The sequence below is a fragment of the Thermobia domestica genome, chromosome 10 (genome assembly GCF_964235325.1).
Source record: "Thermobia domestica chromosome 10, izTheDome1.hap1.1, whole genome shotgun sequence".
NCBI classification, from domain to species: Eukaryota; Metazoa; Arthropoda; class Insecta; order Zygentoma; family Lepismatidae; genus Thermobia; species Thermobia domestica.
The window spans coordinates 98,935,850-98,954,629 of record NC_137463.1 but is presented as its reverse complement, the minus strand read 5'-3'; the positions used below and the strand labels follow the sequence as shown (position 1 = coordinate 98,954,629).

At 34.8% G+C, this 18,780-nt stretch overlaps 1 protein-coding gene across 1 annotated transcript in view; it reads left to right on the top strand.

Annotated features, from left to right (window-relative positions):
• The window catches only part of LOC145662601 (venom carboxylesterase-6-like), a gene marked incomplete in the record, with an annotated part of 151,579 nt that overhangs the window by 26,439 nt on the left and 106,360 nt on the right, over positions 1 to 18,780 (top strand). Inside the window, 2 exon segments of the mRNA XM_081728317.1 lie at positions 15,878 to 16,031; positions 18,607 to 18,780. Coding sequence (XP_081584443.1) covers positions 15,878 to 16,031; positions 18,607 to 18,780 — 328 coding nt within the window.

Genomic DNA, 18,780 nt, shown 5'->3' with positions numbered 1-18,780 from the left:
CAAGAGCAAGATAATCGACTCATTGCTATTGTACAGCAGAGACCACACACGAGCTCCCGGCTCCTGAGACAGATAGCAAATTTTCCTCCTTCCCGATCTACTGCTACAAGACGGCTTAGGACACCAGGACTTCTCGCTCGTCGTGCTGCAAGAAAGGAAGTCCTCTCATAAGATCATATTAGACTGCGTCTTGAATTTGCAGAGACGAACAGGCATCGGAATTGTAGCAATGTGATCTTCACAGATGAATGCGTGTTTGTCTCTGAATGTTGAGGACCAGTTGTCGTGTATAGACCAAGAGGAACTAGGTATGACCTAGATATGTCTACCACAGACGTCATTGTGGGCGTGTTTCGCTGTCTGCCTGGGGTTTCTTGACGTCAAAGGGCTTAGGAGTACTTCATCAGATAGAGGGATGTCTGACAGGTGAACAGTATGTGCACATTCTTCGGAATGTCATGCTGTCATCTGTTCGACAGCTTTATCCTGATGGGGTGATTCACTTGCAGCATGACAGGTCACCCGTCCATATCTCTCGGGTAGGTCAAAATTGGCTGCCGCAGCAGGCTGATGTGAATGTTTTGAATTGACCTCCGCGTGGTGCCGACATGAACCCGATCGAGAGTCTGTGGGAGGAAGTTAAAAGAGTTATGAAGGGACACTGACCTAATCCGTCATCCACCACAAAAACATAATTGTGGAATTTAATTTGTGATGTCTGGGAGCAAATTTCTGAAAGCGAGCGTTACGTTTGGACTCTCATTGAAGGGATGCCGAGAAGCATCCAGGCGGTTATTAATACCGAGGGACATTCGACATTCTATTAATTGGATAATCAAAACAGCCCTTTTCAGGGCTAACAAATATATTCCAGAAGATTTCTCACTTGATTTGAATGCAGAGGTTTCAATCACTATATAGAAGAAACCATATTTTTTAAAAAATCAGCTGTAGGGAAGAATATAACTCAGAACTCCTTGATTTGAAGCCCAGCGCCTGTCCCCTACTTCATGGCATCTCCGTCAAGATTCACTGGACAGTGGTATATTCTACTACCTGTGTCTGGGAAGAGCGCATTGGAATAGTTTGAAAGTAGCATTCTTGAACGAAAGTCTACAGTCATGTAAATGCAGACATTACGAGAAACTAAACTTCCGTTTTAGTTTAGCGCACTATCACAGTTTTTCCTTACTTCTTTTTCAAATCAATATTAAACAGAAAAAAGGTGCACATTGTTCTACTTTACTGTTATTATTCAATACAATATTTCACAATTTAGGTAAGGTTATAATGCTCTTATCGTTTCTGTTCTCTCTTCATCTTCAACGTTTGGATCTATTCCGGACATTATAGTAAGTAATACAAAGTAACAAATTGTAACAGTCCCAGTGTGACATTGCACAGTACCAAATTCCACATAAAGAAAACCACATGTTAAGGCGATTTGCATATCCATACTCCTAACTATGAAAATATTTACGATCATTCCAACCCCAATCACTTCACAGATTCAACCTGTTCTGTATAAGTTATTAGGACGTAAAATCGAATGTAATTTATACGAAAAAGACTTCTATACATTGCAAGACCTGTAACGTCCAAATATTTACCACAAACTCCTAGTCGTACCGACATAAATAAAAGCGAGTGTGGAGCAGAAAACAACTTTACACAAAAGTCAAAAGAGACTCCGTGAAGGCATACAAAATAGTCGAGCGGTTTGGGTCAGTAGTCTGGTAATCAGAAGTTTATGTGTTTAAACCCTGTAGGGAGTATTTTTTTAAAGTGTGTTAGTATTTTCATCAGAGGACTGGGAATATTTCTTTGAATAAGTCTTTGGCAACTACTTTTCTTTGGAATTTGATTAGATCAAAACATTATATGAATTGCAAATCTAAAATCCATAGCTGAAAACAAGATATTAAGTATGTTCAATATTTCATTATTATCCTTAAATTGTTTATAAGCATTGGTTATTTCAGAAGATTCTTCCAATATATAAAGGACGGAAAACGCCAAAACACTGTTAGTCCACTTTGAGCATGATCGAAGATATGGCCCCGAAGGGGAAATTTTTTTTAGGTCGACAGAGTCTCAAATTTTCCCTCAGGTCACCCCCTGAAATCATCACTGAAAGGTTTTCTTAACAAATAGAATATTATATTTAATTCTTATTCCATGTTTTGAAATGGAAAAATCATAACTTAAAGAGAATTATAATATGCACAAGAATAAAGAATTATAGAAGTAATGAAGTAAATATTATCATTTAAGTTATCAATTTCTACTCGGATTAAAACTCGAATATTCGTGTGGATTACACTTTAAAGTAAATCCTCTCTATATATAATTCTTACTAGAAAGGCATTTTTAACTCTAATTACTAAATCAGTATTTTTAATAATATATTTTTATTGTAATATTTTTACTATTCATTTCCGTTTATATTGTAATATTTTTACTATTCATTACTGTTGTATACCTTCATTTCCCCAAGCAAACTCTCGCAAATGTATAGTGGACTAGTGAATATTATCAAATAAATTATTATTTAGTTTTCGTAAATGCTGCATCGCCTCATTTTAAACTTCGCACTTTAACTAATAATAATAATAATAATAATAATAATAATAATAATAATAATAATAATAATAATAATAATAATAATAATAATAATAATAATAATAATAATAAAATCATAGTCGTATCTTTATCAGAATTTTTGGCTTAGACAATAAATCAATTCTACGTCGTCTCTATTTGAAGTTCTATTTAATCGAATCCGATATAAACACAAAGAGAAAGAGAAACTTCGAGTACAGGTAAAAGGAAAATCTTACTTTGGTGGATCTCGAACTAACCATTAAGAGTGATCTACCCGCAAGCGGTTTAGACCACTCTTTTTCTTTTCTTTAAGGTAACTGATTTACCGAACGTATCACGCAAGGAGGAAGCATACTTTGGTAAATGAACTTCGGGGCCATTTTTTTCAAGGTGATAGTGCACATTTAAAGTGTTCATATTACAAACTGGAAGAACGCAATGGCCTAATATAGCAGACAAAAAGCGTCTTAAAGTTTTCGACTCGTCCCATATATCGTATCTTGCGCCAGTTTACTAAGTGACGGCGTGGCAGAATCAGTAGCATCCTTGACTTACGTGCCAAGGGTCCCACATTCGTTTCGCGCTGGAGTCAACTTTTTCGTTTTCTACTTGAACCAATAAAGTAGCCACTTCTAACTATAAGTAAAATGTTAATTCTTCATATGTTTATAATGAATTAAAACAATAGAAATATTCAAATCAGTTGTAAAATCTTTCAATGTTCCACTTAACTAGCAACGAAATGTAATCTATTTCGTAAATATATTGATATCAGGAGTTATATGATGTTACCACAGTCGTCGTGTAAAAAATATTCTTGACGCTTCGTGTCTACATCTGTAGACAGTGTGAGAATTACAAGGGGGGATGAGAAGGAAATCCCTTTTGGTAATACTGGATGTTACTATAACCAAAGAAGTTTTTCCCCTTCCCCTTGTAATAAGCGGCAAAAATCTGTTTCCAACAATGGGGGGCTGGACGGGTAAGGCCGTTCCCATATTTTTAAGGTGATGTTCAAAATATTTATGAAGTTGAAAAACAGTACTGTGGAGAAGCATGGGAGCAGAGTTGTCTTCAAATTTGGGAGGTGAGCAGATTTGAGGCTTATTCTGGGGGATATTTACTTCATCTCATTTTCCTTTGTGGCAATCGGACACAAATAATCACATTTCTCCCCAAAACTCACATTTCAAATCAGATTATTAGGACAGTCGCTCAGTTTCAAGATTGGAGGGGACATGTCCCCCTCATCACACCATGCCATTTGAGCCAGTGCTTGTAATACACACATTGTCAACAGATGTAGACACGAAGCGTCAAGAATATTTTTACACAAAGACTGTGGTAACCATTACATAACTCGTGATATCAAAATATTTACGAAATAGATTACATTCGTTGGTAGTTAACATGGAACATTGAAAGATTTTAGAAGTGATTTAAATATTTCTATTGTTTAATTCGTTATAAACATATAGTGAATTAACATTTTACTTGTAGCTAGAAGTAGCTACTTTAATGGTTCAAGCAAAAAACAAAAAAACGTTGACTCCAGGGGAATAGAACCCGGGACCGGGCATGTGTGTCAGAGATGCTACTGATTGTGCCACGCCGTCACTTGACAAATTTGCGCAACGTACGACATATGCGAGTCGAAAACTATAAGACGCTTTTTCTCTGCTATATTACACCATTGCGATCTCCTAGTTTGTAATATGAACACTCTAAATGTTCACTATCATCTTGCCAAAAATGGCCCCGAAGTTAATTTACCTTAGTCTGCCTTCTCCTTGTCAGTAACTTGTCTGTATTTTCTACTCGATACACACGTTTCAGTTATTTTCAGTAACCTTGGACGACAGGAATACGAAAACAAAAACATTGAGGACAGTTAAAATTCGACATTTTCTCTCAACGGCAATCGGATCCGGAACCCCGTACACCAATGGCACACATACTAACCACTATACCGGCGGGGAGAACAAACGAAAGGTATGTTGTTTTGTCTGAAGTTTAAGCCTATTTCACTCTGATGTAATATGTCTATTGATCGCATGTTTATATTTACCGTATTTGTTACATTGAGGAATCATGTAAATTATTGATATAGGTTCTATTACACATTCGTTCATAATTATTATATAAATTAGCAGAATTATTCTTGATTTGTCATGGAAATTCACAGGTGTGTGCATAATAAAAGTAATTTTGTATACTGTTAGTAATATATATATATAATGCGTCAGATAAAAGGCGTGGGAGACCCGGTGGTACAGATTCCACGTTAATCAACAGTTCCACGTCTCACATAGCCCTCCTGTTTAAAGGAGACGTTAAACTCAAAATCAACTCAGGTAAAGTTAAAAGAAAGTTAAGAGATAGTTTTCAATTGTTTTGGCGTATGCAATTCTACGTTAAATAAAACTACATATTTGATAATGGAAGTATCGTCAAAAATACAGTTTCCAATAGAGCAAACCATCGACGGAGGTTTGTCTCAATATAAATATACCTATTGAACATAGTTGAAAAAGTTGCATAATGCAGAAATGCTATTTTATCGTGTGTGAACTTGAGGCTTCTGGCATGGGAATTTTCATCCATGTAGTGTGTGCTAATATAATTCGTGATTTAAAAAAAATTAAGAAGTGAGGCGGACTGGAACTGCCGCGCAGAAGACATGTAATTTACTAACTCGCCTCGCAACCAACTCGGCCAAACACTAAGGTTACACTGTTTACATTTTTTTCATTCTATCTAAAATAGGCTAATCTTAAATTCGCATTACCGATTCGGGTTTTCTAACGAGAATTATTATGTTACAACTTAATTTGAATGTAAAATCCTGACTTAATTAGTATTTAAGGAGTTTGTAGTACTATGTGCATTAAAATTAAAACAGAAATATTGTGAAATCTCGGTTTCAAACTTCACGTCTACCTTGATTCCAAATACCTGTGCTATCATTTCTTTGTTCAGCCAACGTTTGTAGGAGCCGAAGTTGCTATTGATTTCTATTTTTCGCTTATATCATCTTTATTTCCCACTATTGTTGCATAAAATATTAAAGAAATATTAGTTTCTAACTTCTTTCTCCCATGAACAGACAAAGAAAAAGTAATACATTACGAAAACAAAATCATTGCGTAGAAATGTAAGTTACAGTATACGCGCATTTTTTTTAACGTGGTGGTACGTTATGCAACTATCATATCCCAAATGTGGTTTTGGTTGCCTAACCATCCTATCGAGTATCTGGAAGTTATATATATATATATATATATATATATATATATATATATATATATATATATATATATATATACAGTGAAACCTCTCTAAAGCGGACAGCCGTGGGGAATCAAAAAATGTCCGCTATAGAGAGGTGTCCGCCTTAGAGAGGTTTGCCAATATGTTTTTTCCTATTACAGTGTTTGGGGATTACAAAATATGTCCGTTATGAGAGGTCCGCTTTATAGAGGTGTCCGTTAGTAGAGGTTTCACTGTATATATATATATATAATCTTACTAGTTGCCGAGATTCAATTTGAAAGACTAGGAGAAAGAAAGTACCATAAACCAAGAAAGATATAGAAATTTTTAGAGATGCAAAAAAGCCGGCTTTTTTGAATCGATGGTTTTTTGCACATAAAAAGCCGGCTTTTTTGGGGGAAAAAACGAGAATTTTGGAAATTTTGGCTTTTTTCATTTTCATGATTTTTCTGTTTAAATAGCTTTCTTATAGTATACTCTTAAGTTAAGTAAGATTCCATGACCTGAATGCCATATTTCGCTCTGGAATTCACCATCATGATGGATGGAGCACATGGTTTATGAATTAAAGTAGAAATAAAATACGTAGTATTTGAGGGCTATTTTAGAAGCTATTTAACTCTATTTTAACTTCTGAATTATCGACACTTTTTTCTTCTCTAGATCATTTTTTTAGTCATCCGTGTTTCACTTCTTAGAGCTTAGTACTCTAGCTTCTAGCACATAATTAAACTTATGTTTCTTAATATTTCCGTCAGAGCGAACGTTTTTCAATTCGTAAAAGCGTACTTCCACATTTCCGTTATACTGTAGCTGTGCAATGATTTAACAATAATCTTCCTGACACAAGCTTGAATACCATTTGATAGAAATAATCAATATCGGATTTAGAAAAATATTTGGGAAGGGTTTTTCTGCATAATGTTTGGTTTTTCTAAAAATTCCTAACTTTTATTTAAGAGGAGCTTAAGTTTATGAGTACAGGCATAACAAATATTTCGTTTCGTTTGTATATTCAGCTATAATATTCCAGATACAACCTTGAAGACCATTTTATACTGATAATCAGTGGCGGATTTAGAAAAGTATTTTGGGAGGGGTTTTTCTTATTAATGCTGTTTTTTCTAAAAATTCCTAATTTTTTTTTATTTGAGGACAGCTTGAAATTTATGAGTAAAAGCAAAATTAATATTTAGTTTGTTTTAGAAATTCCGTAATTTCGGAGTAGAGGCTTCAATCCGAAAGATATTCCCACCCTAACCCTCCTCGCAAATCCATTACTGCTGGTAATTAGTACTAACAAAGATTTAACAACGATTAGAAAGGAAGTCGGCCAGGACTCACAATACACGCACTATCTCTACATTTAAAGATGGAATTAAGAAAAACTTTTGTCAAAATGGTCTAATGCTGGGTTGAATCCCAGACTTCACGATAGAAGCGCGAAAGCTAACCATTCACTCATGTTTGTTGTGCAGTTGTGCTTAACTTAAATGTATTCTCTCTCTCTCTCTCTAGGACAAAAGCTCTCCATTGACTTCTGTCCTTATCCAGATTTGGGAACAAAACCTTGCGGCCAGAACCTCGTGGCCCAAAATCTCGCCGGGCCGAAACCTCGCCTGGCCAAAACCTCGCCTATCCAACACGCGTGGGCGAAAATCTCGCCGGCCAAAACCTCGCGTCCCAAAATCTCGCCTGGCCAAAACCTCGCGGTCCTGATCTCGGGACACAGAATCTCGCCTGGTCTAAACTACGCAGGACGTAATCTCGCCTGGAGGAAATGTGGTCAGTATAAAACGTCGTTACGACGATTTCTTCGATGTTGAATGCTCTATTGCTGTTTGTATGTATTTTGCAATAACACATAATTGCATTTTAAATAATCAGACGAAAAATTCTAACGCGTGCTTTGAAAATCTATCCTATATAAAAATGAAAATGACTATTTTTTTGACATCATATCTCTTGAACCACTTGACGGATCTCGATGAAATTTTCAACATAGATGAGGTTTGTGCCTGGAATGTGTTTTAGAATTTCATTTTGGCGGCACAACGAAGAGGAGAGGGATATATTTAAAAATAAATAAAACTTAATAACTCTTGAACCACGAGACCAATCTCGATCTAATTTGCCACAAATATCAAATTAAAGCCTGGGATGGTTTTTATCATTTCACTTTGACGGGAAGAGGGAGGGGAAGGTGGAGCCATATAGAAATACATAAAAATGAATGTGGCTGCGTTTGTGACTTAATAACTCTTGAACCACTCGATTGGTCTCAATCAAATTTGCAACATATATGGGGTCTCAACCTGGGATGGTTTTTACTTCACTTTGACGCTGGCCTTAGGAAATTCTATCAAAATCTAATAATATTTATGAAAGTATGAAATAATATCTGAATTTTTACATCCCTCGATTATGTTTTGTATGTTAAAGGAGACGTAGATGATCAGGATGAAGGAAATGATGGAACGAAGAAAGTAGGAAGAAACGGGAATAACCCAAGAAAGCCCAAGCTCACGATATTTTGTATCTTCTTCTTCTTTTTATTATTATTATCATTATTATTATTATTAGTAGTAATAATAATAATAATAATAATAATAATAATAATAATAATAATAATAATAATAATAATAATAATAATAATAATATAGAATTGCGTATTAACGAACTCATTGGGTGAATTTTAAGGAATGGTTTCATTCCGCAAGGTTTTGGCCGCGAGGTTTTGAGCAGGCGAGATTTTGGCCCACGATATTTTGAGCGGCGTAGTTTTGGTAACGTGAGATTTTGGGCGGGGAGTTTTTGGCCCGGCGAGATTTTGTCCCGCGAGGTTTTGGGCGGCGAGGTTTCAGGTGCGAGATTTTGTCCGTATCCCACTTATCCAATTCAATCCAGTTTCTACTCTATATTTCTATTTCTGCTGGATCCATCTTAATATTGTCCTCCCATCTGAGCCTAGGTTTTCCTAATGGACGTTTCCCGATTTGATTTCCAGTTAAAACTTTGAAAGCGTTCCTACTTTCTTCCATTCTAGCTACATGACCCGCCCACTTAAGCCTCCTAGACTTGACGACCCTAACAATGTTGGGTAAACCATATACATTATGTAGTTCCTCGTTATGAAGTTTCCGCCATTCCCCATTCCCCATTCCCATTCCTCTTGGGTCCAAATATTCGTCCCAGAATTTTATTATCAAATAATTTCAGTCTGCGTTCTTCCCTCAGCGTAAGCGACCATGTTTCACAATCATAAAGCATAACAGGCATGATTATCATTTTATATATTTTAAGCTTTAAATTCCTTGACAGAATTCGTGACGAAAAAATATTTGGAACTGAATAATAACATTGAATTTCCTGATTTCAGTCGACATTTAATTTCATTGTGGTTAAGATTTGGTCTGGTAATACTGATCCAAGATATTTGAAAGTATCCACTGTGTCGAAAGTATTAATTGATATTTTAACGCATTCATAATTTGCCGTATTACGATCCTTGTGAACTTCATTGTATTTAGATTTCTCTGCATTTACTCATGTCCCTGCAAGCGTTTAATAAGGCCTCTGCATTTCTTTCGATTGTACTTCTATCAGATTTACATCATCAGCATACACCATAACCTGGTGAATACCAGTCAACTCTAGGCCCTGGTTCCTATCTTTTATTTTTCTTATAGCGCACTCCGGAACAAAGCTGAATAATAACTGCGATAACGCATATCCTTGTTTCAGGCCAATCTCGACGTGGAACCTCGCATTTTTCTACTCGGACTTTATTCTGGGATTTATTTAAAACCTTAATAAATCTAGCTTGTTTGGTATTCCAAATTCTGTAAGAATGTTGTACAATGTTTTCCTCCTAACCGAGTCGTAAGCCTTTCTAAAATCAATAAATAGTTGATGTACTGGGTAATATATTATCAGTTCTTTTCGAGTATTTGTCGAATGGTAAATATCTGGTCGATTTCGACTAAATCCACACTGACAATCTCCAATAATTTCATCTGCGTATGGGGTCAATCTTATTAATAGAATGTTAAGAGAAATGCCTCGATAATTATTACAATCAATTTTTTCGTCTTTCTTGTGAACTGGAATAGTGACTGATTCTTCTGATTCTTCCACGCTTTTTAAATATATTCCATAGTTTTTCTTTTTTGTAAAAAAAAAAAACAATAAAATAAAATAAAATAAAATAAAATAAATAAAAGTTTCGTAACGATATGTTGAATTTTCTTGTTAAAAATTCAGAAACCTTCAGGACTGGGTAAACCGTGATGGTGGTTATATATTATACAGCCTAGGAAACCATACGCTCAGACGTATATGATCTATGAACATAAAATTCGATACTTTCCCGATTCTGAACAAGCTTAAGGAACAGTCAGTGCATTACAGAATTTGGAGCTTTACCGATTTTGCAGATCCGAAGCACCTGATAGGTGGTAACAGGTTATTACGTATGTGATCAATCAGTGAAAAATTTGTTCGAAATATTCATACAATGTATATGAAAGTTAAAACTTAACTGAAAAATTTCAAGAATATACAGAACCACCCGAAACGAAGCTCTTGATGTGCAGATTTCTCTCATGTTTTTCTTTATTTTGTTTCAAAAAGAGGGTGTGTGGTATTTTGAAGTAAAAATACTACATAACATTTTGGTAATTTGTGTATCATTTATAAAGTACTTACTGTATATAAGAGGTTAAAATATTATTACATATATTGGTTAATCCTTTGGAATTCATAATGTAAATATGTTAAGAATTTAAAAAAAAAAATCTTTTTGTAATTCATGGTTTATTTTCGAGGTTTCATATTATTATTTGCATCAACCACTAATTAAACCAGTTTTTTTGTTGTAGAGAAGCGAAACAAAGTCTGCTTTATCAGTTTAAAGCAAAATTTTCAAAAAAGCCCAAAATTTCCCAAGCAAAAAAGCGAAGCAGAAAAAACCGAGTTTTTTTTTCAAAAAAGCCGTTTTTTTCCGAGCCCTTGCATCTCTAGAAAGTTTTCCAGAAAATCTTGTTTATATCTCGTTCTCTGTTCGGAAAATATTTTGTCCTAAGTTTCGAATAGTTCATTTTACAAAATTGGCGCCACAAATAGTTATTTTGGGTATGATGTTAGCTACCATCATTGTTCAAAGAATTCCTTCTTTCCTTACTATTGAATCACGTCAAAATTTCTGAAATGAGAAATTAGTGGTTAGCATTCTAAACCCCAGTCTCGTAGTTTTAATGGTCTCAATAATTATTCTATATAGATATAATAAAATTTTAGTTTATTCATTGTTGACGGGCTAACATGACCTTAGATACCGAAAGTCCAGAAATTTAATTCCTAATTCCAATCCTCTAATGTTTTAATGATAATTTGTATCATGGAATTTACTACATTTTCAGAACATTTATTGCTAACACTATTATAGTTTTTAGTAAAGCATTTTTGTCTTTGAATATTAATGAAATAGCTCTCTTAAAAATTCGTTTGAACTAAAGTGCGTAAACTGACTTGCACCTTTATATCCTATCAAATACCCGATTTTCTTTGATTCTTAACTTCTAGAATATTTTCCTTCAGAATGCTGTAAGTAAATATTTAATTTAAAGTTAAGATGGGAAAACCAAGGTGGAACTTAATGTTGTCTTTCGACTAAACTTGAAATATTAAAAGAAAAAGTCCAAAATTTCCCAGGCAAAGAAATCGCGGAAAAAACTTCGGTGTCTTTTCGGAAAAGCCGTTTTTTTTAGCCCTTATATCCTTAGACATTTCACTAATTTTGTAGAGCATTTCATCAGTCAAAATGTAATTCTGCCGTTGTGCAGATTGAATTCGTTTGTGCAACATGCGGTTAACTTTCTGTGAGAAATGGAAATGCGCTGATGCAAAGGAATACAAAATGAGGTCACGATATTTTGTACTTTGGAATAATAAGTTAATTTGTTATATTAATGATAGAACCGGATGTTAAATGATTGGAATGGTTCCACTGATTGTCACAAAGAACCCACAGAAATGGTTAAGCATCTGGAAACAAACTGTTTCTATAATTATAACCCGAACAGATCCGCATGGGCATAACCTTAGCATATGCGATTGGATAATGATTTTGATACCTCTGATCGCTACCGTCAATACGGAAGTGCAAAAAGAAACGCCGATAACATGAAAAATGAACCATCGATAACTGAAAGTAAGTAATGTAGTCCGAGAGTCATTGTTTCCTTGTTTTTAAGAAGTCAATATTTCGTATGTTGGACGCTCAAAGAGATGTATGATCCGAATTGCCTAACTTCCATAATTAAATTTGACTGCAGCTATACTTTGATGTGAGTCTCTATTTCCTGAACCCTACATCCATGAACAGTCCAGTTCGTACTCTGACGAGTACTCTTATTCCAGGTACGGAACCGCTTATCTTGAAATATCTAGCAAACATAATCAAAAAGAAAAAATTACAAAATCTTGAAAATTAAAGTGAGGGTAATGAATTTCTACTAGTTGTCCCAGCTGGCATTTGAATAACAGCTTATCTGTCCATGTCTTTGTTAAAAAGTAACTGTCGTAAAAGATCCGACTTTAAAGGAAATTTGTAAACAACTTCATTTAACCTTCGGAAGAAATCTTATTGTCTGATATTAAGTCCATTAATAATAAAAGGGGGATATTCTTCCATTTGTAACTTCGATTTTAGAAAAATGTTTCCCTTGCTTTTTCAATGCGTAGTGTGTTAGTGTTTCATTTTAAAGGTTGAAATTACCAGAAGTACTTTTTTCAGACTCCGGTAAGCTACCAGAGAAAAATACACGAGATAATGAAACAGCGATATGATAAAGGTGTTTATTGGATATTGTTCACTCCCCACCACCAGCCTTTCACACACTGACAGACAGACTCAGTTGTACAACTATTGTGGAGTAGCGAGCGTGAAAACATATGGAGTGAAGTCGAAGCGCCTGTTGCTAAGTGTGAACCATGTTATGTAAATTGAGAGCTGATCTTGAAATTTCAGGGCAGTCAGCAGACAATTCAGAAATCGTAATCTACGTCTTTCCCGAAACACGTGATTTAAGCGTTCAACAAGGTCACCTGTAGCCACAGATTTCCACCGTTGGTCACCCTTGTCAGGTATGTCTGTATGTTCTTTAAACTTTCTGCAGCCATCGCTTATTAAGTTCTAGCCAGAACCCTTACTAACTTGATTATGAATAGTTGGTGCATTATATCCTTCTGCCTGTAGAAACTGTATTTCATCATGTAGTCCACACTTGGCGGGCGCTTCGATTGCAATTGGTATGTTCTCGACGCCCGCTATTCCAGAAGCGTTAAACAGCAGAACTCCACAACAGCTGAATCTATCTGTTGGTGTGTGGGGTGAAAGACATTCAATAAACAGCTTTGTCTTATTCCCGTTTCGTCATCGCATGTGTTTCTCTTTTGGTGCTTAATGGAGGTTGAAAAAATAGTACTTGGAATTACAAAATGCTCAGTTAAGGAAATATTCGCTTTTAAAAATTCTAGAATATAAGTAGGGCTTAACAAAAAGACACTTGTCCAGAGATAAGACATACATTGAGTTAAACAAAAATATGAGTGAATAAAATTCTCATCCGTAGTTTTGGAGAAAGTCGAGAAAAATGAACTTCTTTGCAAATCTAAAAAAAAAAAAAAAAAAAAAAAAAGTTGCTGCTGTGTGATGATCACGCCACCAATTAAGATGAAACTGATACTGAGGTATATTTGGTCTAGGAATTAATTCGTGCGGGTGGACAAGAGATGGCGCAACGAACGGAGCGTCCCACAGTTCCGTGTATCCACACATGTGTTGCAAACCCCTGTCATCGCGTATCGTTCGTAGTATAGGGCAGTGGATTAAAGCGTCAACAACACCAGTTTGTAGTTAAGTGAACATGGCGCAATTTGTGCCTGATAAAGTGTTTTTGCGGGGTGTCCTGCTGCATTACTTTAACATGCAGAAAAGTGCGACTGAAAGTCATCGTATTTTGGTGGAAGTGTATCGTGACCATGCTCTAGCTGACCGAACGTGTCAGAAGTGGTTTGCACGGTTTAGAAGTGGTGATTTCGGCTTGGCAGACCAAGAGCGAGCTGGACAGCCAAAGAAAATTTCAAGACGAAGAATTGACAGCATTGCTCGAACAGGATTCGTGTCAAACGCAGGAACAACTTGCAGCATCATTAGGCGTTGATCAAACAACAGTCTCCAAACGCTTGAAAGCCATGGGAATGATTCAAAAGATGTCACATTGGGTTCCACATGAATTAAAAGACAGAGACGTTGAAAGACGAAAAACCATTTGCGAATTGCTGCTTCAACAACAGAGCAGAAAGGGGTTTCTGCATCGAATTATTACGGGTGATGAGAAGTGGATCCATTACGAGAACCCTAAACGAAAAAAGGCCTGGGTGAAACCAGGTGAACCAGGTCCATCACAACCAAAACGAGATATTCACTGTGCAAAGGTTATGCTGTGCATATGGTGGGATATGAAAGGTGTGGTGTACTATGAGCTGCTGCAACCGGGTGAAACTATTAATGGAGAACGTTATCGACGACAATTAATGCGTTTGAAGCAAGCTCTGGCCAGAACACGACCAGAATGGGAGAACAGACATGATAAACTTATTGTTCAACATGATTATGCTCGCCCACATGTCGCAAAACCGGTCAAAACCTATTTAGAAAATGTCGGATGGGAAGTTTTACCCCACCCGCCGTATTCACCAGACGTTGCTCCTTCGGACTACTACTTGTTCGATTGCATGAACAACGATTTGATTGGACAGCGGTTTACTTCTTCAGAAGATATCGAAACATGGGTCTCTGACTGGATCGCTTCCAAGGATGAGGACTTCTTTCGCCACGGAATCCGTACATTGCCTGACAGATGGGCGAAAGTGGTGGCTAGCGATGGACAATATTTTTCTTAAGGTATTTATGTATTTTGTGTTTGTACTACAGCTTCAATGTGTGCGTACCAACCGCACGAATTAATTCCTAGACCAAATACATTAATCAAGCTTCTCATTATGACATTATTAAGACTATACTATGTGATATGGTTAATGAAATATAGTTCAGTATTATGATTATTTGGTAAACTTTAAGTTTTGTTTAACTATAATAATGTTCAAGTATAATATATATTATTACAGTATTGTGTTCACTCCTTCCCAATGTAGGGCAAGCTACAGTCACAATCCCGGAAAAACTAGCTGAACTCCGTCCAGCACCTCACCTTCTAAGATCGGCTGGTGTTCTCGGTTTCTGACTGTAACTTTGCTCTACTACTACTAGGAAGAAGTGGACACAATACTGTGATAATATCAATCGATAGATCACTTTGCACTCAACAAAATGACATATATATTCTGAGCGTAAATTCTTGTGCTTAGGTTTCGAGAAAATCGAGAAAAACAATTTCTTGTGACACTAAAAAGTATGTAATTCGTTACCAATCTGATGTTCATAGCTTTTATTCTATCATAATAATTTATTTATTCAAATTATTTATTTATTACATAATTTTTGGTGCATTCATTGGAGATTCTTGAGAGAAGTTATATAGGAAAAATTAATTTTTTGTCTCTTCAAATCAAAGGAAGAAAACTTTCCTAATATGCTAATTATTTTTATCTTCCACAGAATTTCTTGTACTGGCCAGGATTTTAACAGCGACCGTTAAATTAACATGTGCTTGCGACATCAGTATAATATCCGAATTGCACATACATTCCTACTTATATTCGATATTAATAAAATCATACAGTTTGCTGTCTTACTGAGTTAAAATCACCTAAGCTTTACTTTGCAAATTCAATCACGGACTACTCTCGCGACTGTCGGACTAAAAGCTCGATTTCCATATACTATCTTAGTATTTCCCTTGTAGAAGCAATTTAGGGTGAATGTAGATCAGTTTATATCCACAGCAAGTCAATAAATATTTTCTTGTTTTGCAAGTTACCTGAAAGAGGCCATAATCCGAATCTGGATGTGCTTGTCTACATTCATGGAGGAGCCTTCCTATATAGATCATGGAAACATTATGGGCCTAAATTTTTGATGGAGAGAAATGTTGTTATGGTAACAATCAATTATCGACTTGGACCACTAGGTAAGGTAGCATTTTCAACATGTTAATATTCTGCAATCACTACATTATAACCCAATGCAATTTAGAAGTCGGAATACATCACTTTCCTTCGGTAACCTGAGAATATTGGCGTACGCATTATCTTCAATATTTGTATTAATTTTCCCATTACATCCTGCAGTAAGTCCTTCAAAATTTTTCTTCTCGATATTTTCTCTTGAGCTCCTTTGCGGTTAATTGATCGTTGTGTTTTTGATGCTTACAAATATGCGTTCAATGATTACCGATAGGATAGGAAAATACAAAATGTGCCATATATATATATATATATATATATATATATTTATGACACATCTTGCGTTCCTATTGGTGATCATTGAACGTATTTTTCAGTGTGTGTGTGTGTTTGTGTTGGCGTATGTGTCTGTGTGCATACAGTAGTAGCATTCTTTTGTTGATTTCCTTCCAAAATACAAACTGAACCTCCTCAACTCCCTTGCACGTAATTAATTGTTCAGTATATTGAAAGTATTTCTTTTCTAGACATAAATATAAATCTTCACTATTCCTAACATTTATTTCAGTTTTTAAAGGCAAAATTAGCATTTATAATAAGGCTTTCAGCAGCTCTCCAGTGTCGTATGCTCAAGTAGAAAGTCAAAATATTTTATTTTCTCTTTCTTTCTGTAAAAACCATAATGAACTCAATAGAAGTCTGTTCCATTTTCTTCCTTATGCCCATATTTTTTTCTTCTCACTATTCTCAATTTTTACTAGATCCCTTGTGATATTTCCCTAAATGTTTATGTATGCCTTCTTAAATATATACTATCTTATTTCAATATAATTACAAAAAATATTTTGAAGTGCCTAAAACTTTATTTCATTTACTTTCTGATGTTCTATTCTAATTTTCTTCGTCGCGTTTGGTGTACCTAGTTTTCTACCTATTTTATTTGTTACCTTTTCTATATATGTAAATATTCCCATTATCCAACTTTTTATAATTTATTTCTATCTTCTTCTTCTTCTCTTAAACAGAACGTCTTGTTTGCTTGTTTGTAGTACACTTTCGAAGCTTATTTTAAGATGTTCTTATTTTATCAGTGTTTATCTGTTTCTAATTTTCTTTAAGTTTCTACAGTAATCCATAGCCTGCTAATTCTACCAATTGGATAATAAATTTTGTGTTTTGGTAGGAGTGAAACTAAGTATTAAATATACAGTACAGATTTAATACTTTTTAGTGGTGCTCAAAGTGGATTTAAAAATGAACAGAGGGATATTATCATAGATATCGTTAGTTTCGTAAACGTACTTTCTCATGATACTTCTCTCATAATTGTATCACAAATATGGTTTTAATAAAAAATCTTATGATTTAAATCAATTTAATCACTAAGAAACAAGTTAAACTATAAACATTAATAACAAGAAATTTGTTTATCAAGAATACAGAACTCAAGTATCATCTATGAATCTTTTATGATGATAAAGAAAGAAAACGAATACAAAATCAACTTATAAACATTATCAACTTTATTGTAAGCCTTTGTTAACTTCTAACTGTTACAAGTTACTTCAAACCTAATATCATGATTATTTATAAACATCAAAATTAACTAATCTCTGTCTAACTTATATAAACACTGATAACAAATAGTACAAATGGTGGAAGGATGAATGATATAGTAATTGTTTTTTTTTACACTAATAACTATTTAATACCCATATATTTTACGAATAATATATATGTGAAGCTAAGAATGTTTTTTTTTTGAAAGCAAGAACAAGAGGAATATGTTGGACTAATCCTTCGTTAGTATATTTATCCTAATTTTGATAAATTTTTTTACTTAGTAGTTTAAGTGGATTTAAGTCTGTGCTCTTGTAATACATCTTCATGATATGAACGTTAATGAATTAAAGTCATGTGTTACCAAGTGCTTGGACAAGATTTTGATGTCCCATAAATAGAATCAATAGTTTTGAGGTGTTTCAAGATGATTCTATGGAGATTGTATTATGAGACGGTTAAAAAAAAGATCATCCCATATATGATTATGTAGGGGGATTGCTTCTCACTATTAACTTATATAAGAAGTTGAGATACGATTTATTTTTACTAAAATGAATCTGGTTGGAATGTATAGAGTTTCATCGTTAAGCCTAGTTGGTAACTAGACTAACAATATTTTGTTGATATTTTATGAAAGCATGTATTCATGACTACTAGATAAGAGCATCATATCTAATTATACATTAACATACATACTGCGGAAAGACAGATTAACATTTCTACTAGTATCATATGTCTCAAATATTTTCACATGGAAGAATATAGAACTTCCTTTGATGATCTTTGGACGGTAGCTGTCGAACCGAAATTCAGAACTGTTATACTTAAAATTCTAGTTACTATAATTGAGCTTGAGTACAGAATGTGTGACAAGTTTATTTCAAGCTGTCAACATATGAATTAAGAAACTTAAATATAGATTTGCATCATGTTCTGTACACACTAGAGATATTATGTAAAAAGTTGATACAAATATATTACAGGTTCTATTTCATGGATTTTCTGTTGTTTCTTTAGGATTCCTAAGCACCGAAGATGAGGTAGTTCCAGGCAACAACGGCTTAAAGGATCAATCCATGGCTCTTCGTTGGATAAAAGAAAACATTGCCACTTTTGGTGGAAACCCAAAGAGCATCACCATTGCTGGGGTGTCAGCGGGAGCATCCAGTGTTCATTATCACACGCTATCAC